Source organism: Aythya marila, assembly GCF_965140915.1.
Source record: "Aythya marila genome assembly, chromosome: 3".
NCBI classification, from domain to species: Eukaryota; Metazoa; Chordata; class Aves; order Anseriformes; family Anatidae; genus Aythya; species Aythya marila.
The window spans coordinates 52411073-52438750 of NC_139044.1; the positions used below are offsets into that span (position 1 = coordinate 52411073).

The window sequence follows — 27678 nt, forward strand, 5'->3', positions numbered from 1 at the left end:
CAGCCTCATTTTTCATCCTTTCAACTCACGCAAGTATTGAAAAAAGTACATTCATTAGCAGTTGTCAAACACTCAAATGCTACAGTGGCATGGAAATACTGGAAAGAAATTAATTCTGATGTCATAGCTGAATTCAGATAGTGTGCTGATAGTAAGGCACCAGACACTGAGTGGCTAGGAAAACAACCAAAGGCAGAATAACTGCTCATTTAATAAATACTCTCTCTTCTGGGCACTGATGAATTATTGCCCCATGAAAAGTATGTCAATATATTTAAAGATAATATACATACGTACAGGAGGGATAAATTAAGGTTTCATTTGGGTATGCAAGGTGCAGTTCAGCTATATGCTATACTTAAAATTTGAATCTTCCTTGAATGTATATTGCCATAAAACATGTGTGGGGTTGTTTCTGCAGTCACCTTATGTACAGCAAGAAATTATTAGCATTCCATTTATAAGAAAAACAAAACAAAACAAAACAAACAAACAAACAAACAAAAAACGCACAAACAAAAACATCAATCCGAAAATTGTCAATGCTTCAGGACTGTTTGAGTTCTGGACTGCTCTGTGACATACAGCTACAACACCATTCTTCATTTAAGACTAATGAAAATGACCCTGTGAGTTTTAGTTTAGATTCCAACAGCACTGAGAAACAGAGTGAAACAGAACTAATTTCTCAGTATTTACAAGATCTAGATCCATTTTAGCTTATTCCAAAGATTTTGGTTTGGTTTGGTTTGGTTTGGTTTGGTTTGGTTTGGTTTTGGTAGGAATTCAGATTTCAGACCTGTAGAACAGTCAAGCAGATCAAATGTCTTTCCCTTTTAAAGAATCACCCCACCACTACCCCCAAGGAAACTGCATACATTGTTCAGAAATATTGGACAAACTTCTCTGTTAGTCAAGGGGATCAATTGCAAAATAGTTAGCTTACATTTCTAAAACATGAAACACCAATCCTGGGAATGAGAATATGGGAAAATTAAATATTGAAAACATCCAAATTCAGATATTAAGCATCTGAATGGGCTCCCTGATTCTGCCATCAACTGAAACTCTGGAAAGTGTGGCTGGAGATGCCACAGACTGCATGGTGACTGTGCATAGGTATGCCTCACTAGATTTTAATGCAGTCTGAAGATATTAGTGGTAGATCTGAGAAAAATAAAATAAAATAAAAAGTGAAGGTTTAAGGATGAAAGGATGCTAAAATTTACTCTGACTTTTGCAAATACTCTTAGATAAATGTAGGATAATTTTTTTCAGACATGAAATCATAAATTCTGACATATCCAAATACAGTATTTCAGTCACTCACTTTAAAAATAACGTGACTTAAGGATGAAGAAAGAGAATTAAACCAATACCAAAGGAAATGTTTAATTTGATTGAATAAGCAGCTTTGATGACCTAATAAGATATGCTTTTGTTTTAATGTTGAGAGACCTTGTCTGCAACAGTGCCATTTGCTGGACAATACCAAACTATTTTCCTGTTATTTTAGTTTAGCCATCAAATCAAAGCATTGATTTGCAATCCTTACAGAGACCTGAATTTCGTTCTGATCCTTCTCACTCTATAGCTTATTTTTTTCACCTGGAAACAGAGATATTAACTTGAAGATGATCAGGGAATAAGCTGAGGATAATGGAGAAGAAAAGCTTGCAAATATATTAGTTAACTAAACCAGGCTAGGACACAGGCATGGGCATCAACATAACGTCTCTCACCACTTAATATTTTCGCATTCCCTGGGGCGGGGGTTGGCCTGGCTGAATAACCTTCTCCCAGGTCATGGCTCAGGTCAGAAGTCTTCCCCCTCGGCAGCATAGAATAAATCATCCTGTTTTGGGGAAGCCATGGACTAGGAATTGGCCAAACATAATCACCAGTGGAGGCTCAGACAAAGATTGCTTCTGGTTCTAGGTCCCGTTGCTAGAACCCAATCTCACTGCTGTAACCCATCACATGCCAACAATGGTCTGGTTTGGGGCCACCTCCTGAGGTTCTGTGTAACCTAACATATCCCATGATTCCATCTGTCTGATACTCAACTCCACATGACACCTCTTTCTCCCTCTCTCTCTCCCTCTCTCCTCCCCCCTTCCCCACCTTACTTCCCCTCCATCTTCAAGTTGTATTTAGCTAAATTACAGCCCTAGACATTTGGGGATACTCATTTCAAACCAACATTTTCATTTGGAAAGCATTTTTTTTTTTCCAGATTCATTGGAGCTATTTTCTGAGAGTAAAGTTTTCAGGCACTTAATGTGCAATTTTCTCTCTGTATATTTGGTTGTTCCTACTGCAGTACTTCTCCTTGAAATGTCTTTTAAGTATCTTCAAGCATTTAATTCTTGGTAAATAATCTTTTATAAAATTTTTGCACCATATGGAAATTCACATTCTAAAAGCAAGTTAATTAATTTCATACTGAATAACATAATATTGTTAGAATAAGCCCAGTGTGTGGAAAGCATTGTTCCTGCTAGACCTTGGTTGCATTTGAACTGAGCATTGTTTCTGAGGCTTTTTACACTGGGGATTTCTGTCCATTCTGGTAAGAAAAAAAATAGCATCTGCAGATTAAATTTTCTTGCAGAGAGTAAATTCAGAAAACTAGTCTTTATCAGGGTGTCTTCTTTAACAGCTTAAAAAAATGTCCCCTTAAAAACCTCCCCTCCTATGAAATCTCTTGATTTCACAGAAAGCTGGGTTTATGAATAAATTGGGCCTTACCTCATTCTTGGCTGAATTGTGTACTGTGAGTTGGTCTAAATTCATTCTGCCTCCCAGTCAGTGTTATGATGCAAAAAGCAAGTTTACATTACAAAACTTTAATTGCAACATGTACACATTCCTTTTACCTTACAGTCAACATGGGGTTAAAGATCTCTTGGCTGCTTTAGAGTCCTGGATGATCAATGAATGTTTAAAGCAGAATTTTGTTTGCAAACAAATTTACTGAAGAGCAGATTCAATGTGACATAGGTGGAAAATAGAAAAATGAGCATGGAAGATCTTGTCTTGCTCTGTAGGTTCCAAAGATCTTTCCATTTTATATATCTGCTGTATTATTACATTTGGAAAAGAGCAGTAAATCATGTGCTCCCTGAGATTTTTTTGCTTTCTAATCTATTCTGTTTTGCTGGGGGCCTTGGATGGAGAGCTTTATCTTGGGTTTTCTTTCTTTTTTTGATATATGTTTCTCTTTGTTAAAAATAGTTGACAAGAACTTCTGGTCTTTTCTGTTTTTGTTTTTATTGTTTGCATAGATTACAAAGGAAATTATTGAAAAGGTTCTGCTATTGTATTTTGGGAAGGATGGTCTTGCCAAAGTTATTAAAGTTGGGTTGGGTTGTTGCACTATGTTCTCCGGAAAGCTAACCGTTGAAACCTAACTGAAAACTGGATGGAGAGCAGACTGTTATTTTTGTCAAGACACAGCGTCAGTGGTCTGTGATGTGCACTAGTTAGCAGCTGACTTCCAGATGAAATTTGAGATGTTATTTCGATTTAGCAATCTCTGAGTTATTGGGATCCTTTTTTTCCCAAAGGGTTGCCTCCTCATATCTTCGAATAAGTACTACAGTTGCGATAACACAAAGTCTACTACCAGGTCTCATTTCCATGGTTTAAATGGAAACGGGTGGCAAGCTGTTATTTCTGGTGAGGATGGGGCTAGGGGTTTTCTAATTTGCTTTCTGCTGTGGTTCACAAGAGCCTGAACATGATGATTTTGCAAGGCCAGTTTGCCTCAGTGTGGTGCTTGAGTGTCATGGATTTTGCTGGGTGTGGGGGTGTGAAAGCTGGCAAACTCCTTTGGATTTATTTCGTTTTGTGAAGATCTGCATCATCAAAAGATTTACACTGGTCTTTCAACGTAACAAGTTTGTGAGGAGAAAGGCAATGCAGGTCTAAGTCAACTATGAAATGCAGGGGTATTATTGGCAGTCATGAGCAGTGGTATTATTACCTTGTTTTTCTGTGATCCCTTGCACCACTGATCCTCTGTGTATTTACAGGAAACAAACTGTCTTACATGCCTCTGCCTCTAGATTTCTTCTGAAAATATGGCTCTGATTCTGTGACTGACAGTCTGTGGAGTAGACTACCCTCAGGCAGCATGAAAAAATACTACATCTTTTTTGTTTCTGTTTATGCATCTTTTATTTTTTTTTTTCTTTTGTATTTTACAGTTTTTTTGCGGGTGAAATTTCTTATTCATTCTACATAAGAAAAGCACTTTGGTTGTTGTTGTTCCAGGAAAATTTTCAGTCATTTTTTATTATTATTAAATGATATTTGTTAGCCTTGTCTTGATCTGAGTGAAAACAAACAGTTTAAAAAGGTGAGCATTTGAATAATCTGGATGAAGTGATGACTGATATTCTTTGGTATTTCTTTACTCTATTTTGGTTTTACCTGTTGGTTGAAGTGTTTTGTTTTGTATGCAGCTAGGATTGCTTCAGGAAGTGGGTGGTGTTGGAAAGGTACTACATGTCCAGAGAAATGAAGTTGTTTTGGAACTTAATTTCTTCATTTTAGCATTTTAATGTGCTTTTTAAAGTTAATTTAAAAGTTAGACTTTTATTTTTATTTCTTATTGATATGAATACTATTTTGGGAACCTTGTCTCATGTAACATGCATATTTGTAGCAGTCTTGAAGAAAAGATTCACATTTATGAATATCTATGAGGTAGTCAGTCATGTATAACTACCGAAATAGTTTATTGATGGTAAAATTATACTGACAATTATCTGCTTGCTTGCTCTTTTACTTTAAATTGTAATATTTAAAATATTCTTGTAGTTATACACACCTAAAATATATTTTAAAAAATATTTCATCTTGGTTAATTTAAAGTTGTACTAAAGGGATGGATTAAGTGATCTAGCTGCAGGCAAGAGGGAATGGGGCAGAGAAAATGAGAAACATCTCTGATCAGTGCTCAGTAGAAAAAAATAGTCAATTAAGTGAGGCACTGAGATAAAGCAAATTCAAAAGAAGATTCAGACCTGGAGAAAAATAAGAAAACTGTCTAGGTTTGGCAGGTTTGGAAAGGTAATTACATATACCATATAGGTGTTGCATATATACTGATTTATTAATGATATATTTTTCACATTTTAACATCTTAAATAGGCAATGATTTATTATTATTGTTATTATTGTTGTTATTATTATTGTTATTATTATTGTTATTATTATTATTATTTCCTGCCTACTTTGGTATACTCTTGTTGTCAGATTCTGAGATTCTCTGGTTTTCCCACATCACTAAAAACCAGGGTTGTGCCACATCATCATTTCCCCATTTGCAGTTTCTTCCATCTTGCACAGGTCCTAAGGAAAACAAAAAATGTTAAAATGAATTTCCAAAAGTATCTGGTATGTTAAAGAACTTTTGGTTTTAAAAACGTGGATTTTCTGAATGATGCCACTAAAAGATTGTGCTGTCTAACATGGCACAGCCGTTTGTTTCTCCAATAACTGTTATTCATGCAAAACTGTTCAATGCAAGTATATCATATTTTGGGACAGAGAGTATATATATAAAAAGTTTTCAGAGGATGGCTGGCAGCTCACATGAGATCATATGGGTGGCTTTGTCTGGTATAAAGCTTTCAGGAGACAGACTGTAGCAGGAGGTTTTGGGAAATATTGCCTAGAATGGTTTAGTGTAAGAGTCATCAGAAAGCTGTAGGGGAGTATTGGTTTGGAGCAGGAGGTGCTGTTGGTGCCAGATGCCTCAGTTCATCAAAACACAGGAAGTTTTGCTGCACTGAAGAAGGTAATATGGCAAATTTAAGTATATGTGGATACATCTGAAGTAGAGCCCCGGTTTCCTAGTTCAAAAACATGTTTGAGAAAAGATTGGAACCAAGGGGAGATACTAACTAGCAATTAAAACATTAATGATAAGTGGGTAATTACTGTAAATAGTAGGATTCTTCATGCTTTAACTGGTATGATATTGTCAGACGCAAATGGATTTGTGTCTTGGACAATTTGTAGCACAGACTCTTACTGCAAAGCATGTCATGTGAGAGCTGTTTACCTTCCAGGAGCAATCTCAGAGATCACTGCTGTTCCTCTTGGTAATTTCACATCCTCTCATCTCACTGTCCTGTTTACCAAGCCTGCAGCAACTACCTGTAATAACCTCTTACCAGATGTGAATTCATTGCCTATTCATGCTATAGATTTATTCAGTTTTCATTCAGCATTGCACATACTGCACATGTGGCTCTGTATATTACTAGAACAGAAATTCTTTGGCAAGAGCTTTTAATGCCTTCTGACTTTTCTTGTGGAAAAAAACACTTCTTCATTTTTATATAAATTGCCTTATAATGAAAACAGGAATTATTTTATATGTTTGACAATGTAAGGAAAGTTTTGATTTCTAATTGGGCAATAAGCCTTGAAAATAGCCTTGCAAAAGTGACTTGCAAATTGTGCTGCAAATATTAGGCAATTTTTGCTTTAGATTCTCAGACTCGTTACTGATACTGCAGACATGCTGAACCCTTGGGACAGGACTAGGTACACATTTTATTATTATTATTATTTTTTGTTTGTTTTCATTTTTTGGTGGGGTGGTGGTGCTTTTGTAATATTCTGAGAATAACTGATTACTTTATCAAATAGCTTTTATTTTTTTTTTTTAAGGTACAGTGCCTAGTATCAGTTTGATTTGTGAGAAATTTCTCTGTATCATATTAGTTCTTCACCTTTCCAATTAGAATAGAAAAGAAAGAGATACAAGGTCTTTTTTTTTTTTTTTTTTTCTTTTTTTTCTTTTTGGGGGGGAGTGGGGTGGGATGATCTCGTGTTTCAAAATTAGATGCGCTCTTCTTTCTTCCTCGGTCTTTAGGAGTGGATGAGACCTAACAATGCTGAAAAAGTTGTTTTTTTTTTTTTTTGTTTTTTTTTTTGTTTTGTTTTGTTTTGTTTTGCTTTTAACAGGCCAAGCTCTGATAGCAGGCGTCACAGCATCCGAGAGAGGATGTCCAGTACAAATGAGAAAGGGAGCCTATCCATGGAGTCCACCAAGGAGACCCGGTACTGTGCTGTGTGCAACGACTATGCTTCAGGCTACCATTATGGGGTCTGGTCTTGTGAGGGCTGCAAAGCTTTTTTCAAAAGGAGTATTCAAGGTAATAAGCTGTTCAAGTGAGTCACCTTAACTGTTTACTCCTGAGGAAGTTAGGCGAGATTGCAGCCTGAGCCCAGGACAATGACATTTATTGGATTTTCATTAGGAGCTACTGTGTTCTCCCATATGTGTTTTGCTCTGTATTTGGTGAACGTTTCTAACAGTTATATATTATGTTGTTATGTAGCCCAAGATTAATGAGGGAAGATTAAAGCTTCTGTGCATTTGTCTTGGTTTCTGTATGTCTGACTATGGAGGTCTGACTAGTGAGAAATCTAATTTAAAAATCCATATTGGATCAAGAAGATCACTCTTTCAGTCTATGTATATCTGTTTTCTGTGATTAAGTTCCTAACCAAACTTTTTTTTTTTTTTTTTTTTTTTTGGAATTCCTTGTCAGATGAAGATTAATTTGTGTTGGTTGATTTCTTAATCTTAATTCGATGTTCCATTAGCAAAATGCTTCAATCCAAACCTCAGCCACTTGCAGATCTGAGATGTCTTTTGAGACCCAATGTTGAAAAGGAATGTATCCTTGAAGAAATAATATTTGCATCTCCCAGTAAAGCAGGGCTTTGAACTATACACAGAATGATATAGTTCGCAGCCTTGCCATGGCTAAAAGAGTTCTGTGTAAAATGTCCACTGGATTAAAGGGCATTGAACAGAAACATCGTTAATTACTGTGACTAAGATAATTCTTGATTAAAATCCCTGGCATCTATGGAATGGCTATTTTTTTTTGCTTTGTTCAACACAACTGAGTAAGAACAAAGTGTGATTCTACTGAATATCCTATGCAGTATCTAAGTGTTACTGTGATGATAAATATAAAACAATTTTTTTCCTTTCCAAATAAATAGAAAACTAGCAAAGTGCTGTGCTTTTGTTAGGTTTCTATAGTTTTTTTCCATTCCCAGACGATATACACATAGAGAAATTCCTGTAGCTCTTTTTTTGAAGTAAACATAGCAAAAACCAGTTTTTACCATATATCACTAGGTGGGATTATTGCCTGTTTTGTACAAAGACTACCGCCGAGCTGGGTTAAATAAGACTTCCAGCATTCAGCTCAAGAACTTTTCCAAGCTTATAGAAAAAAGTGAAAGATTGGCTGCAGGGTAGACACTGATGAAATGATTTGAATGTCAGTGATCAGTTAATGGTTACTTGTATTTCTGCTTTTCCAAATTCATCTAAGTGGTTTGTAGGAAAGAGTGGTTACAGCCAGAGGTCAATAATAAGCCAGACCAGAGGGAGAAATGATGAAATGCTTTTCACTTAACATCAGAACGACATATTTAAACTTGTGAGGTAGGGACAACGGTTCCTTTAGTTGAGTGCTTTTTCATTTTAAGTCCTCTGACTGAATCAGAATTATTTCTAGAATTTTGGAATTCTGTACTTGAACTCGAATTGAACTTAGTCATCTTACCCAAAACACCTTCTTTTTAAACAGTTCTGTCTTCTTTCCTAGCTTCTATTTGTCATTTAGATCAATACCAAGTAGGCAGAATAAATTGCTTAATTTTGTACCAGTGTAACTTGCTTGTGGGTGACCCATCAATGAAACAAAATTGAGTATTCTTATGTAAAAGTAAGAGTTAGTTATCAAATAACTGTATGGAACAGATCTTCAGCTTTTGGCCTTTACAGATGAAGAAATGAGACTGCTTCACTGAGTTCCATGGCTCTACTTAAAAACTTTGGGTGATTCTTTCCTAGTGTCTATGTCTCTATGTGAATAAATCTTACAGTCCTCAACAACAGATCTGTTATCTGTTTGTGCTACAGTACATGCTAATTTGTAAATTTAGTTCTTGCTTCATTTACATGTTTTTATAATTTTTAAGTAGGCAGGCTTTAAAAATGTAAAGCTTAAATTTTCAGTGTCCCATAAAATGCTTTTCTTAATTATTAACTCATGCTTGCTCTAATTTAAGCCCATTCCTTCTTGCCCTATTCCTCATGACCATGAAGAAAGTTTACTGTTACAACCTTTTACATAGTTGAAGAGTGTTATCATATCTTTTCTCAGTCTTCTAAGTCTTCGTCTTTTTTTTTTTTTTTTAGACTAAACAAACACAATTCTTTTTGCAGAACACGTTTTCTAGACTTCTCCCATTTGTTATGCTCCTCTGAACTTTCTCTAGTCGACCCACATCTTTTTTTTGACAACAGCTATCATAAGAAATGTCATCCACTGATATCAAGACAATAATCCAAGGATTTGAATACTTGTGAGAGAATTGTGATCTTTTGATCACAGATGGTATAAAAAACCCTCTAAAGTGATTTTAAAGTCATAGGTTCCCAGTCCTGATGAACTAAGGGAGTTTAGGCATTTCCTACATTATTTGGAAAAGATGTCTACTTTGGCAATTACATATTCTCATTGGACATGTATCCAATTTACAGGAATGTCAGTAATCTTTAGACTGCGCATACATGCGAAAACATGCCATTTACCTTTGAGATGGTAATAATTTTAAAGAGATTGTGATTGGATATCTAGGAACAAATATTACTAATTTGTAGAAGAATATGTGGAGTAAATATTTTATCTCTGTTGTATATATGACATATATTCCTAAAAAAGGGTAAAGAATTTTCTGGGAATCATATGATTTAACTGTATTGAGGCAAATAGGACTTTTTTTTTGTTGTTGTTGTTAATAAACAAAAGCAATACAGTACTTTTGGGGCAATTATTATTATTATTATTAGTAGTAGTAGTAGTAGTATACAGAATGTGTAGAATGTCTTTAAATGCCAAAGAACCATGTTACTTTTGTTCTTTACTGTCCTGTATTTTTCAATATATGTATAGATACAGAGTAGACTGGCTATTTTTATGTTTCACATTAGAGATTTCATAGGAGAATTGCCATAATGAAGATGGATGTTCTTAATACATTGTAGTCAAAACTACTATATGGTTCTTAATAGAACCACAGGAAAAAGTGAGTACAGACATGAATGAGCTGTATGGGGTAATCTGTTTTCCTCACTGTATAATGTTATCTTCAGTGGTATGTTTGGTTTACCTATTTGCATAAATAACTACTAAAATTTTGTGAAAACTCATATCTACATTGGACCTTGCCAGAAATGGAGATGGATAGCTTCATTTTTATTTGTATCCAGAGGGTTTGGAATGGTTCTGGAGATATTTTGTGAATTTTAAATACTTTTTTTTTTTTTTTTTCCCCAACAGTTAATGCTTAGAAGGCAACCTGAATTAGTACTTGTCTCTCAACTGTCTCTCAATATTTGCAACTGTTCAATTTTCTTTAAATAGCAGATGGTTGGTGAAAATCTCAACTGCCTCCTGAAATTTCCAGTGTCAGTCCATTTTGTTAGTTTATGTCACAAAAGTGATTTGTGACTTTGTTTTGAGAAAACACAGTGCAGACTGATATTAATGTATAAAGTTTTATGTGAGGAAAAAATCATATGACACCAAGAACACTGTGTTGCTTGGTGATAGAAGAGTGCTTTATTCTTTGCCCAGCATATGTAGCCTTCTGAAATGTACTTGGTCAACTGACTTGAATCCAGAGGCATAACAAGCAGTCACATCACAGCACGCTGTACTTCTCTATTAAAATATTTATGGATTTTAAGATCAAAAGGGGCCATTAGATCATTAAGTCTGGTCTCTTCTCAATATAAACTTTATATGCTATCTATATATCTATATATATATACGATATATATATCTATATATCATATAGATATATATATATATCTATATGCAGAGCCCAGTAGCTTGATGGAAGTAAATCTTTTAGAAGATCCCAGCCTTGATCTGTCGGCTCAGGAGCTTTTGTATGATGATTGTTTATTCTAATAAACACCTGCTAAAAAAAAAAACTATTTAACTTAAATTACTTTGGCTTTTATATCACATCCACAAACTAGTCTTAGTACCTAGTATCTCATCCCTGTGGGAGGTTCTTACAACTTAAGTTGTTACAGTCAAATCACCTTGATACCTTAAGTAAACAAAAGTGCTTGAGTCACTCACTGAATATCTTTCTATTTTCTGAATCACTTCCTTTGTCTTTAGACCTTTTCTAATTCCCCCATAATAGCCTCTTTAAAATCTAGATATCGGAATTGGATGAATTGTTTCAAGATCAGCCTTACAAATGCCATTTACAAATTAAAAATCCCCTTGTGACTCACATATTCTTTTCCCCTCCTTCTAATTCTATTGTTATTTAGATAGCCACCAAAGGGACAGGAAAAAATTAATCTTAGCATCTCTGACTAGTATCCAACAAATGGCTGTATTTAAGGGGCTAAGAACCTGCCACGGGGGAAAAGGAATTTGGAAAACTGAGAGGTAACTCTACATTGAAGGATATATTGATTTGAAAACTCTCAAAGTATTCTAGAAATCCCCATTTGTATTTTTCTTCTTTTTTTTTTCTTTTTCTTTTTTTTTTTCAGGTGTGCCTTCTCTGCCTTTTCCTCACAGATGTATATTCAGACAAAAATCTGGAAAGTTTCACAAATATTCAGTTAAGAATTACTGCTTGATGCAAAGCATCAAGCAAGAATAGGCTGGCAAATGAGAATGTATGAATTGCCATGCTGAGGAATTGCAGAGGATTGCCATTAGTGTCTTGAATCACAGAGATATAGTGGTCTTTGAAGTGCAGGAATTCTTGAAGCTGGGAAGTATTTTAGTTGTGTGTCTTGAACATCAATTGTAGTTAACTGTTATGCCTTGTGAACATCAAGTAGGAGAGTTTTGGCAGTAATCTAGGAGTGTTATCAATTGTTTTAACTTCACAGTGATAGAGCTGTGCTCTGTTCAAAGTATGTAGTTCAAATTTTAGTGCTAGGAGTGGTAGTAAGACACACATATTTTCATCTGAGTTGGGGAGAAGACTTTCTCTGGTAAAGCATGCCTAATAAGTGTATGGTTAAGTAATGCTGCAGTGCAGCAACTGAAATATTGCCAGTTTGAGGAGGGTGTTCTGAAATCTTCCCTATAACTTTCCATTATTATGTTCTGTTTTCATGGTATTTTTGTAATCTGCTTGATAACAGTTGCAAATTCTGTACTGATTCTGCAGCCAAGAAGACAGAAACTCCCTAATAAGACTGCTTGTATGCTGATTCTATGAGTTGTCAGTAGAAAGAGCAAAGCTATAGGACATAAGCCTAAATGAGACTTGCAGAAGCAAACACAGCCTATAAACAGGGACTGCAGACCAGTATCTAATGTCAGGGTGGAAAATACACAGTTCCAGTTTCAGAGGTAGGTGAATGCTAGAAGTTCAAAGTCCAGAAAATGTGTATTTGGAAAGACCAGAAGGGTTTAGGCATCATTGTGACAGTTCTAAACACCTGTGATCAGCCAGCTTAGCTTCATCTGGAACTTTTTTTATTTTTTGTGTTTTTAGTATATATTTTCTAGAGGTTCTTGAGTTAAGTACATGCTCTGGCTATCGCTCCCTAATGCGTATTTTGAATATCAGAATCCTAATTAATGGTGATCTTGTTACAGAAACTTGGGTGTTAAAAAGTAAGTGTCAATACTTTTTTCCTAGTCAATGACATTTGAAAGTGGTAGTATTCCAGTGAGTTTTAAATCCTACATTCAGCATAGATATGGCAGTGATTTAGGATGATTGCATCCAAGATGTTTCCTTATTTTTCATGGTCTAAGCAAATCATTGGGCTTCAGTGAACCTTGAGCCCTAGTCCATCTTTCTGTCCTGTGATAGGATCAACTGTTGCTGATTCCTTACATATGTTTGTTTAGTTGCTTCCTTAAAACCTGTACCCTGATCCATTGTTTAACTCTTCTCATCTCCAAAGGCTACTATGAAATTTGAATCTTCCTTCCTGCAGGTTAAGCTCATCTTTTAATCGTTTATAAACGGTTATGGGTTCTTCCTCCACCAAGACCAAAACTTTCTCCATCCTAGACCAAATTCCTAGCACTTGGAGACTGTACTTAATATAACCTGTATTATTAGCTTTAATGGTGTTTTACTTCCTCTGGAATATCATGTTTGATTGTTGTGTCTCATCAAGCAACAAAGTAAAGTTAAAGAGTATTTCATGTTGCAAGTATTTCAGGAATATTTAATTTGCAAATATTATTCCTAGCTCAGTGCTCGGCCTGTCAGCAGTTCAAAATATTCACCATATTCACTAAGGAAAAACAAACAAACAAAAAACAGGAAGAAAAATAAAAGAGTTTGACATTTACAGATTACAAGAGGACATGCTTTTGTGTCCATCAGGAAAGTACTTAACTGTTTCATTTGGTTTCGGAGGGTGTGAAAGAAAATATGTTTTTGTAACCTCATTTAGCTTGTATGGGTCTACTGATTTAAACTTATTCCATAAATCTCTCTCACTTGAACTTTCAGACTTTCTGCAGGTTAAGTCTATCCTTTGCATTCTTCTTGGAGTATATAATAACTCTACATAATTAGAGTTTTATTATATTTTATTTTATATTTTATATTTTTATTTTTTTATTTTAATTTTTATTATTTTTTATTTTATATATTTTTATTATATATTATATAATTAATCTATCTTAAATAATAACTCTATTAGAAGTGCATGAAGTAATATAATTTATTTCCAAAATGAGACAAAAAACTTTGTGGAAGTATTAGCAGTAGTTCAGGGTTACTGTAAAAAAGAAAAAGAAAAATAAGAAAAAAAAAGAAAAAAGAAAAAAGAAAAAAGGTCACTGAGTTAGAATGGCAATTATCTGCTGGAATAATTTAGTAACAGTTCTAGAAGATCTCTAATTGTCTGCATTCTTTGTGTAAGATTATATATCTCTCAAAGACTTGATTTTAGTTTAGTTACAAATTATTGAAATAGTTGGACTTCCTTTGTTATAAATAACACAGGTACTCCCCACTCTAAAATGTGGCTGGAGATATGTAGGGCAACAGACTAAGTTATCTTTGTTGACCCATCTGAATATCAAATGGATGAATATAGTATAGAGTATGGATGATATTAGAATGTAAGCAACCCAATGAGCACATATCAGTGTTCCATATCAATAAATGAAAGAGTAATATAGCTAGGTTTTATTTTGCATGAGAATGTGGTTCACATGCAGCAAAGGGATTTTGTTGGAGTGCTCTTGTTAAAGATTTATATGATATTTTAACAAAGTAAATGACACTTTCTTTTACAGGGGGTTAACTCTGTGGATAAATACACTACAGCTCTTTGCAAATGTTACATTCAGTTACCAAGGATCCAAATATTAAATAAGACCAGCTAAACTTATTCAATAGGTCTCATGAGAATCCAAAACATACCTGGAATAAAAATAGAGATATGCTAGTTTTCCTGTTACCAACAACCTATTGGATTTTAAATGCACAAGAATAATTTTCAATTGTTTTTACTTTTTGGCCTCATTAGTTGTGGGAGTTTTCTGTAGTAGAATTCCTCCTCTTCCCAGTTTAGATCAAATAAACTGAAGCTAAAAAATGCCTGAGATATCATTCCAAATCTACAGGAATAAGATGTTCATGGCATGCCTGTGACTCTCTCTGAAAATCGTTTTTGTCTCTGCAGAGACCATATTGAGATGGTTGTAAGTAATACAGTGTGGGAATTTTTCTTTTAACAGCTGTTGTTTTAATCATGTTCCAAGGATTAAAAACAATTGTGATTTATCAGATAAAGAAACAGAAACTATATGTCACACTCCTTGTCAGATTTTGTAGAGATTTGGATCTAGATTAGTGTATTTTTTATATGTCTTGAAGAAAAAACATGCTTCCTATTTTATTATCTTTTCTAAAATTAAAAAAGACAGGAATGGAGTTGGGGTAGAATTAGACTTCGCATGCAGTCAAAAGCCTGAAATAGTAGATGAAACATCAATTCAATTTTTAGAGCTAAGACCAATAAGAAAACCTTCAAAATCATCTACTGGGGTAGAAAATACAATTTTACATTTATATAGTTATACAGCTAAAATAGTATTTTACTTTTTATATGTTACTCTTTCTCAATGTATATGTTCACAAGTTACTGAATTGGTGAGATGACAACAGGTATAGTATGTTCAAACAGTGTCTCTTCTCATTCTTCTTTTTTTCATTTATCCTGCTAGCTGAATAGTATATGGAAAGGGTAAAGGAAAGATCAGTATCATAATCATTTCACTTGATTTAACTGCTCATGTTAACAGTGCTATACATATGTGAAGACCAGAAGATTCCACTTGAAACTGAACATTCAGTTCATGGCATAATACAGAATATATAGATTTTGACCTCTACTCCTTTCTCATTCTTTAGTGGCTCTGTGATCCTTCCGTCAGAGATGTGTGTAGAAGGAAGACTTCCTTACAGGATGCATAGAAAGTATATTTTACAATCTAGGCCCTTTTCCTTACTGTATTGTATAGAAATGCCTTGTGTATTTAAAAACAGAAAATAATTCATCTTCTCAGCAGGGCTGGGTAGTTGCTAAGAGAACCTGAGTTCCAAATCCAAAGACCTTGCTGAGGGTAATCAAGCTGTGAATGTGAGTGTCTGTGCTTATATAGGAATTAGGCATAACCTAATTCTTTTGCGATTCCTGTTAGGACAGATCAGGATTTAAAAATCAATATGGTGTTTTATTGAGGCACTTTAACTTAAAATTGGTGTAACTTTTTATTTTACATTCAACATTTGTTCACATGGGGTTAGCATATAAAATTATACTATTGTCCATGTGCATTTTTCTTACAGTTTATGAAAATTTTCTTCTTGTTTTTGAGGCTATTCTTTCTAAGGTTTTATTTTCCTGAAACCCAGTCCACCAACTCATCACTCTGTTCTTTGATTTGTACTTTAATGTGTGGATAAACACACCATAGCCTTCATTTCACCTGCATTTATGAAATTCTGCTAATTTTACTATCAGAAGAGGATCATAGAAAAACTTGGTGCTTCCAGGTAACGGCTAAGCTGTTAGAAGCCTTAAGTAGATAGGTAAATAAAGTTGAAGAGATTTGTGTGATGTGAGGATTGAAATTATAAATAAATAAATAAAATGAAGAGCACGTGTCAGTAAAATGATAATAATACTCACTAGCTTTGTTTGAAATGTACAGTGTGTCAATTCAACTACATCAGTTTAGGTTTCATACAAAATTTACCTAACTAAAAGTGTTACTTTATTGGCTTTGTACAATTAAGTGTCGTTTAAGCATTCTTAAGCTGACATGTTAACATGTTGGTTGCTTTGATGCATTTTGTTTATACTTCTGTACTGCTTAAACTAATCATGCCCTTAGGCTAGTCTTGATGGTTATTGAAATATAATATTGAACTGCCTGTTTCTGTGTAATGCCAATTAATGTGAATATATTAATAGGACCCTAATTTCCATCTTTCCTGGTCCAGGACAACATGGTGTCAGGTCTTGAAAGATGCAATTCAGTGAAATGCTTAAACTTAGTCTTAGCCATATTGCTGGGAATGCTAGCTAGAAGTACACAGATGCTTAAATGTTCTACTGAATGTAGTAACACTTAACTTTAAAGAAATATGAAGTGTTTTGCTGACTGAAACCCTCACAGATAAATCATCCTCCCACTCTGATTCAAGCATGCTCTGCTGTTGCATACACCACAGGTACTGTGAGAGCCCTTATACTAAAAGCTATGTGAGCTACGTGGAGATTAAACCAAGGTCATATATATAATAGAGGAGCTCTACTCTAGAAAACTCAGTGCCTTTATTTTTGTGTAGACTATCTAGTAATTTATTTTCAAAAAACAAAAACAAACAACCAAACAAAAAAACACAGCAAAACAGTAAAGCCAAGTGCTTCCATTTATAAGTATCAGTGATCACCAAGGACATTTCTTCCTCTCAGTATTTCTGTGATACCAATTATCCAAATGATCTAATTAGTCTCTCCTGTAGCCTGTATTGTTGTTTGGATACCACAAAAATGTGGTGTAGGGCAGTTGAGCACCTGTTAATGTGACCCACTGTTGGGTTAATGATTACTGCCAGTGAGAAATCCCTTCGTATATGTCAGATTGTTCAGAATCGGCTTTGCCAAGAGATGAGCTTTAAGGATAAAATGAAAATTAGAATAATTAAAAGACAATACACCTTGCAGCAGAGTAATTAAGTTATATTACTTAAAACTATGAGTAATCTTTGAGTTTTAGCTATTCCTTAGTTGTGTTCTACCTTTTCCCACTCCATCCCACCCCAAGCTAGACTGTACCACTCTTGTCTGTTCCTTGCAAAAGAAACTTCCTTCCTCATTTCCTGTGACCGAGTCTGATGGTGTTGTCAGGAAGCTGTAAATGGTCCTGCCTTCCTTCCTTTGTTTCTGTCCTGTTCTGCCCTTATTCATTTCATAATAATTTCAACTGTATACTCTAACTATCTAACATTTTCTCCAAGTTGCTTATGTTTTTTCTAGTCTTCTGAAGACACATTCATTCAACTAAAACAAAAATTGTGAGAAATATTAAATGCACCATCTTCCTACCAGGCTTACAGCTAATATAAAGTCTAAACATTTACATTACCTACGGCAGTCATAATCAGAAGAATTATGTTATTCACACACATCTTTCTTTTTGTTGGCATTCAAAATTTTACAGGTTTTATCCTGTGAAGTTGATCAAGCACTATGGAAGAAGAATGTCTAAGGTGCAGGCTGTGTGCATGAAAACAGACTAATTAAGCTAAACTCTAAAACATATATTTAAAATATAAACTATGGAAACAAGGTATCATGAATCCCATTGATTCCAATAGGGACTATAGCTTGATCACAGTCAGGATTATTTTATATATTATTCTACAAACTATAAATCCATTCCCAAAACATAATAGTTTAAATAAGGAGATCTGGGTCCAGAGAAAATTGATAGGTTATCACCCACATAAACACTGTGAAAAGAATGACTGTCCTGTTCATAGTGGTTCCACTAGATTTTTGCATAGTCACCTTTTTAAAAATAAATAAATAAATAAATAAATTGTTGAACCTTATGAGCATCAGCTGCTACAGTGAACATGGTACAGCACATCTTCAGCTTTGACCTAAGTGGGCCATTTATCTGCTTTTCTTATACAGAGTTAAATGATATTCTGAATGACTTGCTGAATTCAGAGCCTGCAGTAATTCCATTTGTGAAATTACCTTTTAACTTCACTAGGATGAAGATCAGATAGTCTGTCAAAGCTATCCTTCATTTTAAAAAAGATTAATTAATGTTTTCAGTCTTTCTTTCCCTTATTTCAGAACTCAGCGTATAAGACAAGGCTGGCGGTTGAGGACAGGTGCTATAATTTTTTTTTTTTTTGCTGCTGTTTAGTGTGATCTAATAAAAATACATTTCCCTGAAAATAGAGCTTTACCTTTTTGTTCCCTTTCCCTGTAGATACTGCATTTTTATACTGTTGTGGCTGTTTTCTTTCTGTCTTGATTTTTTTTTTCTTATATGTGAAATGTTTTGAATTAGATATAGAACAGTCTGTATCATACCAGAGGAACTGAAAATTAAAATGCTCTTTCATGCTGAGGTTGAGCTGAATTTCTGTTCTCTCTCTTTATCTCAGTCCTCGAGAACTCAGCTTTTTCCAGTCATATACCATTCTGTAAAGTAGAGTTAACAAATAATAATTCTGTCTGCTTGAGGGAGTATGTAGTCAGCTGTCACCATATTAACAAGTTTACAGTTTGGCTGCTTATTTTGATTGGATCCCAGTTTTGTAGCATTAGAGAGCAGATGTTCCTGGAGTAATCTGATACTAATTTTTACTCCATTTTCTAATTTGTAGTCAAGGATAGATGATTTGATGAGACCAAGGCCTCTGTCAAGCCTCCACCCTACTCTACCTCAAGCTGATCCCTTGACCTGAAAGAAAGAACAAACAGTTCTGCAGTAAAATTGTTTCATTGTGTACTGTACCTTAGTTGTGTTTAGATGAATACCAAGCACCAATAAGATCATTTTGGATAGTCTTATTCTTGCTAAACTTCATCTCTAGATGGAATTTAATAGAAGGCTTGAGAAAATATTTGATACTTCTTTTTAAGGGAAAATTAGGATAGAGGTTTGTTGGCAGTAACAAATTATGGTATGCTGAAAATGTTTGTAGCAAGAACTGAGGTGCAGAGCCTAATAAATGAGGAAGTGGATCTCTGAAGGAAAAGGTACTGGTACCAAACTTAGTTGCACCACATGGTAATTTAAGAATTTTGTAATGACAGAAGTGAATAAGAAGTGAATTAGAGACTGATTTATCCCTGATATGCAAGTAAATTAAAAGGTGTTGCTTTTAATTTTATTTATTTATTTATTTATTTATTTAATTAATTTCTAAATTGTCCTGAATTTTGGTAGTTATCTAAAAAAAGTTCTGTGGATAAGCCTTTTTTATTCTATAAACCTATGATCATTTTGTGCAGTATATTGCTTAAGCATGAAAGCAGGCAGATGGACCAGACAGCATTGTGTTTCTGAGGCTACAAAGAAGGAAGTGACTTGTTTATAATTATCTATCACCTTTTGTGATCGTTCATTTTTAAAAATTATTCCATAGATATTTTCATTTGTGTTTCTAATAGTACTTGTAAAGAACTTGTGAATAAATATATTGTGAATATGTTAGCTTCACTAAGATCTTTTGTAATAGATTATGATAACTGAGATGTTAGATGCTGTACCAAATACTCAATGAAAAATAAGATAAAGTATTATAGGCAGTTTTGTAATGTCTGTGATTTGAGACTGTGTATAACTGTGTCCTTACTTTCCCTCTGTTTTTCCAGGGCACAATGACTACATGTGTCCTGCTACTAACCAGTGCACCATTGACAAGAACAGAAGAAAGAGCTGCCAAGCCTGCCGACTAAGAAAATGCTATGAAGTGGGAATGATGAAAGGTGGTATGTACACAGCAACCAACAAATCCTCAGCATTGGTGTCTGCCTTCCTGTTTTTTAATTCATTGAACAGATGATATGGTTCCTAAAGCAGGGAGCAACTATTTTATTTGATCTGAAGCTTATTAAATCAAAGAGCAATTAAATAAAAGTAAAAACATCCCAAATCCTATGCTATTATTCTTAGCAAAATTTTGCATCAAAACTTATAGGAACATGGACTTTGGTGGACCTGTGATTCTTCTGTTAGTATTTTTGATGCATGATTATTTTTACTTTTTCTCTTGTGTTTAGACACCAGATTCTGATGAATGAAATTTAACCCAAGATTTTATGGCATTTTGCTGTTCAGTGTGAAGAGCACTAATAATCTCAGATCAGTCCATATTTGTTAAAACAAACTTGTGAATTATTTGATACTTATTCAGTTAGTTCTGGAAGGGAAAGTAAATTAATTTATTCCAGTACTGTACATATATTGTAGATGTAAATTAATTTCAACAAAACTGAAATGTTCATTTATTTTGTACAAACTGAGATAGGTGCTGCTTTCTTGAAAGATACTTACGTACTAATGATATCAGAGAAGAAGAATTAGACACTGAATGCTCAAGCTGAAGTAGCACACTGGTGAATTACTTTATAAAGTTACATAGTGTTAAACTTTTGGAGTTAAAATTAGAAATATTTGACAATACTGAATAATTGACACAGTGTGTTCTTAGATGGAAGAGTTCTTTTTGTAACATAGTTTTGGATTGATCATAGTACCTGGCTTTCTCCTCTGTTTTACAGCACTGCATATTTGTCAAAAGCAGACAGAAGGTACCAACTCTTACTGCTTTTGAAAAAGTCAAGCCCCTTACATCAATATATACATGTAAGAATAGGAAGTCATAGGGTTTCATAAGAGAAATATTTTCTCTAAAGCAGAAGAAAACCTTGTAATAAAAATTCCAGATTGTTTTTATTAATGAAGAGTATTCATTAGCTTTATCCAAATTTATTTTTACATGAAAATTTAGCAAAATACTAAAGGATTAGAACCCATGTCTTATGTTAGGAAGGGGATACTTATTAAATTATAGATTGGTTCTCCCTTTTGTGGCACACCTGTTTACTTATTCCAAGAAAAATCAACTGTGCTGGGGGCAAGAGTGAAGTCTACTTCATTATGTTTATCCTTCACACAACAAATGGTTATTTTTAAGTCCAGTCTGTCCAGTCAGAGTAAGCCAGGTTTGGGAATCCTGGGAGAAAGAGCAGAAGGAAAAGATTAAAGGTGTCGTTGTGCTTTGATGTTAAATATGCATTTTTTTTTTCTCAATTCAAGAGCTGAGACTGATTTTGTTACTCTCAGTTTAGTGATGCAAACAGCTGGAAGGCATCAAAGCTCTTTTAAGACTGTAGACATTTATTTTTCATAAAATTGAGTTTGCAGATCCAGAGTTTTTTTGTTTCATACTGGTGGATATTCTTAAAAGTCAAATCTATACATTGCCTGCTCCTACAGGAGACTTCAATATTGCATTAAGGTTCGTTACTGGTTCATAGATGAGAGTCTAAGAATATGTGTTTTATGAAGGCTGTGAAAAATTTCTTGAACTCCATCAGTTGCAAGTAATAAATCTGGCATGCCTGCAGATGAAATATTCAAGTAAGGTAAAGTTATGCAAGATGAAGCAAAGCAAGGTTCTGCAGGATTCATTACAGCAACGCTGTATTGTCCAACTAGCTATGGGAGAGAGAAATTCTTTTCTCCAGATATTGCTTGATAATTGTCATATTGTCTCTCAGATGTAGATAAAGGTTAAGTGCATGTTCTTGGTATTCCATCCAGTTAGCTTTGAGTTTCTTTTTCCATTTTTGTTTTGTTTTGTTTTGTTTTGTTTTCCTTGAAGAGATGTCTTAAGCTTTTCTGTTGTAATAGTTATCTTACAATGTTTCTCTTCATCACTTTTGAATCACACAGTGCTGTGGTTAACTCAAGTTCCATATTTTCCTTTAATAATTCATAATTGTCTTGTAATATTTTTTAAATTGAAATAATCTTGTTTTGTTCATATGGAAGAATTTGTCTTGTTGAAAGGACTAGTTCTATCATGCATTTGAAAAGAAAAACTCTTTTGTGTCAGATTTCACTTTTATATTTACCTCCATAATTGTTACATGCTTAGGATGATATACCTTTTAGAAGGTATACCTGTTGAATAATTCTGAATATAGTCTGTTTTCTTTCTTCACTGAATTAATCTTTTTTTTTTTTTTTGAATATATTGCCAATGTTGCTAGGTTGTGACTTCATCCATTATTTAACTTCTGAACAATAGCTGATATTGTTGAGTTACAGTACCAACAGGAGAAGCTAGATAAGTTCCTGATTAATTGTTCCTGGTTAATTTGAAACATAAATTATAAGCTCTGGTTTCTCAGGTTTAAATCCTGGAAAGTCATCTAACTGAATGCAATATTAAAAAATTCATGTAGCATTATTTTTAATAGAGTGGACACAGTTGAAATGTGTTTTTAGGGCTTCATTTAGAAGAATGCAGGCTTCAAGTGGGTCTTGAGCTCTACTGTAGGAACATTTACTTATGAGGTTGTGTGGAAATTTAATAATTCTTTTCACCCAGCTTTTCTTTGGTCTTTCAAAAACTTCTTCCAATACTGAAGAGCTATTTTATTTCTCTCCTCTTATGTTTGCAAGTATTTCCTTCCGCATCCATTATTGCATTGCTTTGAGAGACTGATAGATTCTCTGGTGACATAGCATATGAAGCAAAGTTTATAGTGAGACAGAGTTTATAGCTGTTATATTTTGTCCAAATACTTCACTCTTTTTTTCTGAATAAGCCAAAAAGACCATAAAATCATTTGTTAGTATTTAGACTGTGCAGCCTTATGTTTGTATATGAGGATATAGCAGTCACATGGAATACGCTTTTTGTCATGTGCCTTTTTGTTTTGGTTGGGTAACAGAGAAAAATAGCTTTGCTTTTGTATATGATCCTCTGATACATTTATGAAGATTGATTTTGTTCTGCTTTGGGTGATTGTATGGTAACTTAATATTTCACAATGTGTGGGGTCCTGCAACACACCCCCAGACTCCAAAAGGAGTATTTACAGTAGCAGTACATTAGCAGTTGCAGTCCTCCAACTGCAACTACAGCAGTTTTCACAGCAGTTGCAGGAACTCCAACTGTATGTATGGTTCAGATAATCTCTGCTCCAGTATAAACTTAGTTCTCCACTACTTTATTGTTTTAATGACTTTTTAATGGCTTGGCTCCAAAGGGTCTTATTCACCTGACTTTAATTATTGCATATCAATTAAATATGTTATAGTGTGATAAATAGATGTGAATTTCTAGTTATTAAAATGCTACATTCTTCCTCTTCTTTCATGTGTGATGATGCAGGTGCCCTATGGGATCAGAACAACAGGGTGCTGATGTGGCTATGAAAATATTCACTATAATGCTAAATGCTAGATCCTTTTTGAAGAATCAATTATTTACCTGGTAAGGTATTTTTAATGACTCTGAGAAGTACATGGTTCTATCAGCTGGTATATGCTGATGGCTTCCCAACCTCAAGACATATTACATATGGTGATCAAGGATTGAGAGCTCATTTACTATATCCAAATGGTGATCATGAATACGATTACAGGTATTTATTGTTTTGGAACAGCCTGAATTTCATATTGTCTAGAGAAGATTCTCTGTTCAGAAATGTCATTTCTCTGGACTATGAAATCACAGTGTATTTGAAACCTACATCCTCCAGTGCTGCCCAAACAGGTTATCTGAGAAGACTTCAAAGATTACTGCAGTACAGTCCAGGGGATAAAAGTCTGTTTGATATAGCAGTGCGCTATAACCACAAGTCAGGTGCCTATAGAAACATTCATTAACTTCTAGAAACAGGGAGGAAAAAATATTCCTCTTTTCAGGTTTTCTCTTATATTCTGTTGAACCAGGTACCCAGCTGTAACCATAGGAGAATTTAGTCTAGTTCAGTGTGACAATGTTACTTAAGTTTATTTTATTTTATTTTTAACATTAACATTTTACAGGGAAATAAAAAGCACTTGGCAAATTTGCCATCCCCTTTTTCATTACTGATTTTTCATTTTTAAATGGAGAGAGCTACATGTATACTTCCTTGACGAGTGCTATATTTTTACATGTTAAAAAACAAACAAACAAACAAACAAAAACAACAAAATAAATAAATAAAAATAAAGAAAAAAAGAAAAGGTTTGAGAGTTATTAAAATCATTCTCAGAAGCACAGGTAAATCTATGTCTGATGCAACCACTGGAATGGCTCCAGACTTTCTCGTTTTCCACATAATTATCTTTTAATGAAATATTATATTAAAAATAGAAATTAGTGAATGAAGGCAAATGGATTAACAGCAGGAAGCTATTTTGGCTTGTCTGAGGAGAACCTTTATGATATTTATTGGACATACTGTTCTGTACTGAGCCAAATAACTGTGTAGGTGGGGCCTGATAAATGTACGAGGAAAAGTAAGTTTTTAAGATGTAATTGATGGGCTGAAAGCATATACTTAAGCAGCATTTGAAGCAAAGTTTTGTGAGCTTAGAGCAGCCTCTTGGAAAATAAGATGGAGTGGAAACCTGGCTTTTTAGTGAAATGTTTCCTTTTCCCCACTGTACAAATGCAAAGTGGATTGTTGCCACTGAAATATAATATTGCATTGCTCTGCCTCCAAAATAAGAAAAAGAAGACATTATTATGAATACTTTTGCAAACATATTTTTTCTCTTTCTACTTGACAGAACAGTCCAGGGTGGAAGGAACATCAGGAGGCCTCTTGTCAGGCCACCTGGTCAAAGCAGGTTCAACACTGAATTCAGATCAGAATGCTTAAGACTTTTCCAGTCAGGTTGTGAAAATCTCTATGGACAGAGATTTTTCCCTACCTGACAACCTGTTTTATGCTTCTTTATATGCTCTAGCTAGTCATGTAATAATATTTTACTACTGAAGAATTGTTGATATTTTACTATTCAGCAATATTTCTTTGAGATTGTAAAGCCAATTATATCTACATATTAATTTACATTCTCTTTTTGGTCACTTACGTTCTTAAAGATCCTAATTAGACTTTTATTTTTATGACATTTTTCATGACAGATACAACAGAAAGATTGTTTCTGTTCAAATTTTTGATAGTTTTAAAATGAAGTTTAATATTCCCGCTGTGCCTCCAGCTCCCACTTGCCCTTACTGAAGGTACCTCCTAGCATTACTCTTCACTGTTTTTGTGTGAAGCCTAGAACAGCTAGTGTCCTCGTCCTGAGCTTGAGAAATTCCTAGAGTACCAGAGTTTCTGATTCTGCACTTGGTTAGGCATTTACAGTTCATTTCTTGTACTTTTAGGCCTTATAGCTTCAATATTTTAAGGAATTTATCTAATTTCTAAAGTGTAGCAGTTACAATTTCTCTCTTTGAGAGATGTATTAATGGCCTCATACTCCTAAACTGACCTGGCTTTTCCAAATCACGGTTAATATATGGTTATTTTAAAGGCTTCATTGTGAACCCAAGAATGTTTGTACCTTCACTGTAAGGATTATATAGAAATGGGGCTGATGCCATAATTACTCCAGCCCAAATTCAGTATGATTTGTGCAGGAGTGTCAGCACTGAAAGTGATTTAATTGAATGATGGATTAATTGAACTTCTTTTGCTTCTCTTGTACAAATCCTCTGGCACTCTTTAAAACATGTGCTGTGAAGAAAGAATGTCAAAATACATATCAGGAATAAGCATGTCTTGGACCTTTATCTGTAGTTAGTAGTTTTCTGGTTCTCAGACCATGAGTTATGAATGGTCACTAGAGACCCCAAATTACATTTGTCTGTTTGCTAACTGTAGTTGATGTGAATACTAGGACTGTGCGATGCTTAATGTAACAATCAATAAGCAAACTAGCGGAGCAGAATGTAGGGTAGAACTGTGATTTCTGTATGTAAGCCCTGTGCCCAGCACCCCTTACTGCATCTCTTTCTCTCTCTCTTTTAGAAGAGGTAGCACTGATTATAGAGTGAGAAGTCCTAGTTAGGAAAGAGATAAGAGCCATTAAAAAAAAAAAAAAAGTGAAAAATTCCCTGGATTTTTATTTTTGATTACATCACCTACACTCCCAGGCTTGATTTGTTAAGCTGCTAACCAGCCACTACTCCAGTCCAGTAGTCTTTATTTATTTTATTTTATATTTTATTTTATTTTATTTTATTTTATTTTATTTTATTTTATTTTATTTTATTTTATTTTATTTTATTTTATTTTATTTTATTTTATTTTATGCATTAGGTGGTGTACAACCATCTGATATGACCATTGTCCAACATAATTTAATGGAAAAAAAGGGGAACTGCATCCAGGTCCAATACTGGGTGAGGTATACAAACAATGAAGTGTCTTGAATTTCTTGAATGTATCTTGGCTGTCTTGAATTGATGGAGGACTTTGAAAATCAGTATCAGTAAATTGTTGTGGCAGATATTCTCAATATAACAAATATTGAGGTACATCAGATTCTGTTCTGTCCATTGTAGGAAAAATGGAGATTTAAGAGCCTGTCTAAGCCAATTCTCAGGACTATATTTGCCTACTGATATAGACTGGCAAAAAGTTATTGCTTTAGAAGAATATAATGTTCAGTGATTAGGCCCAGCACCAGAGCGATGATCTAGTTGTAATATTTTTATTTCTTTCATTTGACTTGAATTATTACAGTCAAAGACTGTCTGTAAATATTAAAAACAAAACAAACAGAAAACAAAACTTTTATAAACAATACATGGCTTAATTATAAATATCATATCCAAAATTATTTATAGAATCATAGAATGGCTTGGGTATGAAGGGACCTTAAAGATCATCTAATTCCAGTCCCTCTGCACTGGGGTATTTACATGCAATGGAAAGAAAGCACTAAAAAGGAATAGTCTGCATTTACCAGGAATCCATAAACAAGCAGGAGAAACTTCAAAGCCAAAAGCTAATTTCTGAGCAGGCAGTTTTTAAGTAGGAGCTTCTTCTGTGTGTTAAAAGTTATTTGTTTTGCAAGCTAGCTCCAGTAAGACATGAAACAGCACTGATATGAATGAGAAGCTATTGCTTATAAGCTTGTTGCCTAGAAACAGAACTCTGGTTCTCCACGTCTGGCACTTACCCTGACTTTACGTTTTGACTTGTCAAGTTTCCAAATCTACTGTGTTTCCACTACTTTAAATACTTGAAAAGTAATCTGAATGTCTGTCAAGTAAAAAGTGGAGGTTAATTTGCATTGACTATTGCAAGGATTCCCAATGGCACATGTACCATTAGTGGTACAGCTCCAAGTTATGTGCTAATGAGTTTTATGCAGTACTTGCATTCTACTGCCCATGGCTGGGGCAGTTACTGGTGCCATTATCACTATGTGATTGAGCTGAGCTTTGGAACTGTAGGATGCCAAAGCACTGTGAGTAACGGAAAGACAGTGAGCTGAAAAGAAACATTTTCCATATCATTTATGTGGTTTCTAAGCA

General features: G+C 34.3%; 1 protein-coding gene across 2 annotated transcripts in view; it reads left to right on the forward strand.

The window, feature by feature from the left end:
* Positions 1–27678, forward strand: part of ESR1 (estrogen receptor 1) — a 113359-nt gene that overhangs the window by 20923 nt on the left and 64758 nt on the right. Inside the window, exons 1-3 of one of the 2 annotated variants that reach the window (XM_082757220.1) lie at positions 4045–4363; positions 6988–7178; positions 19988–20104. In XM_082757220.1, coding sequence (XP_082613346.1) covers positions 7028–7178; positions 19988–20104 — 268 coding nt within the window. In that variant the 5' untranslated portion in view covers positions 4045–4363; positions 6988–7027. Of the gene's footprint in view, positions 1–4044; positions 4364–6987; positions 7179–19987; positions 20105–27678 lie in introns of those variants that run through there. The other variant, XM_082757221.1, reaches the window with a different exon arrangement.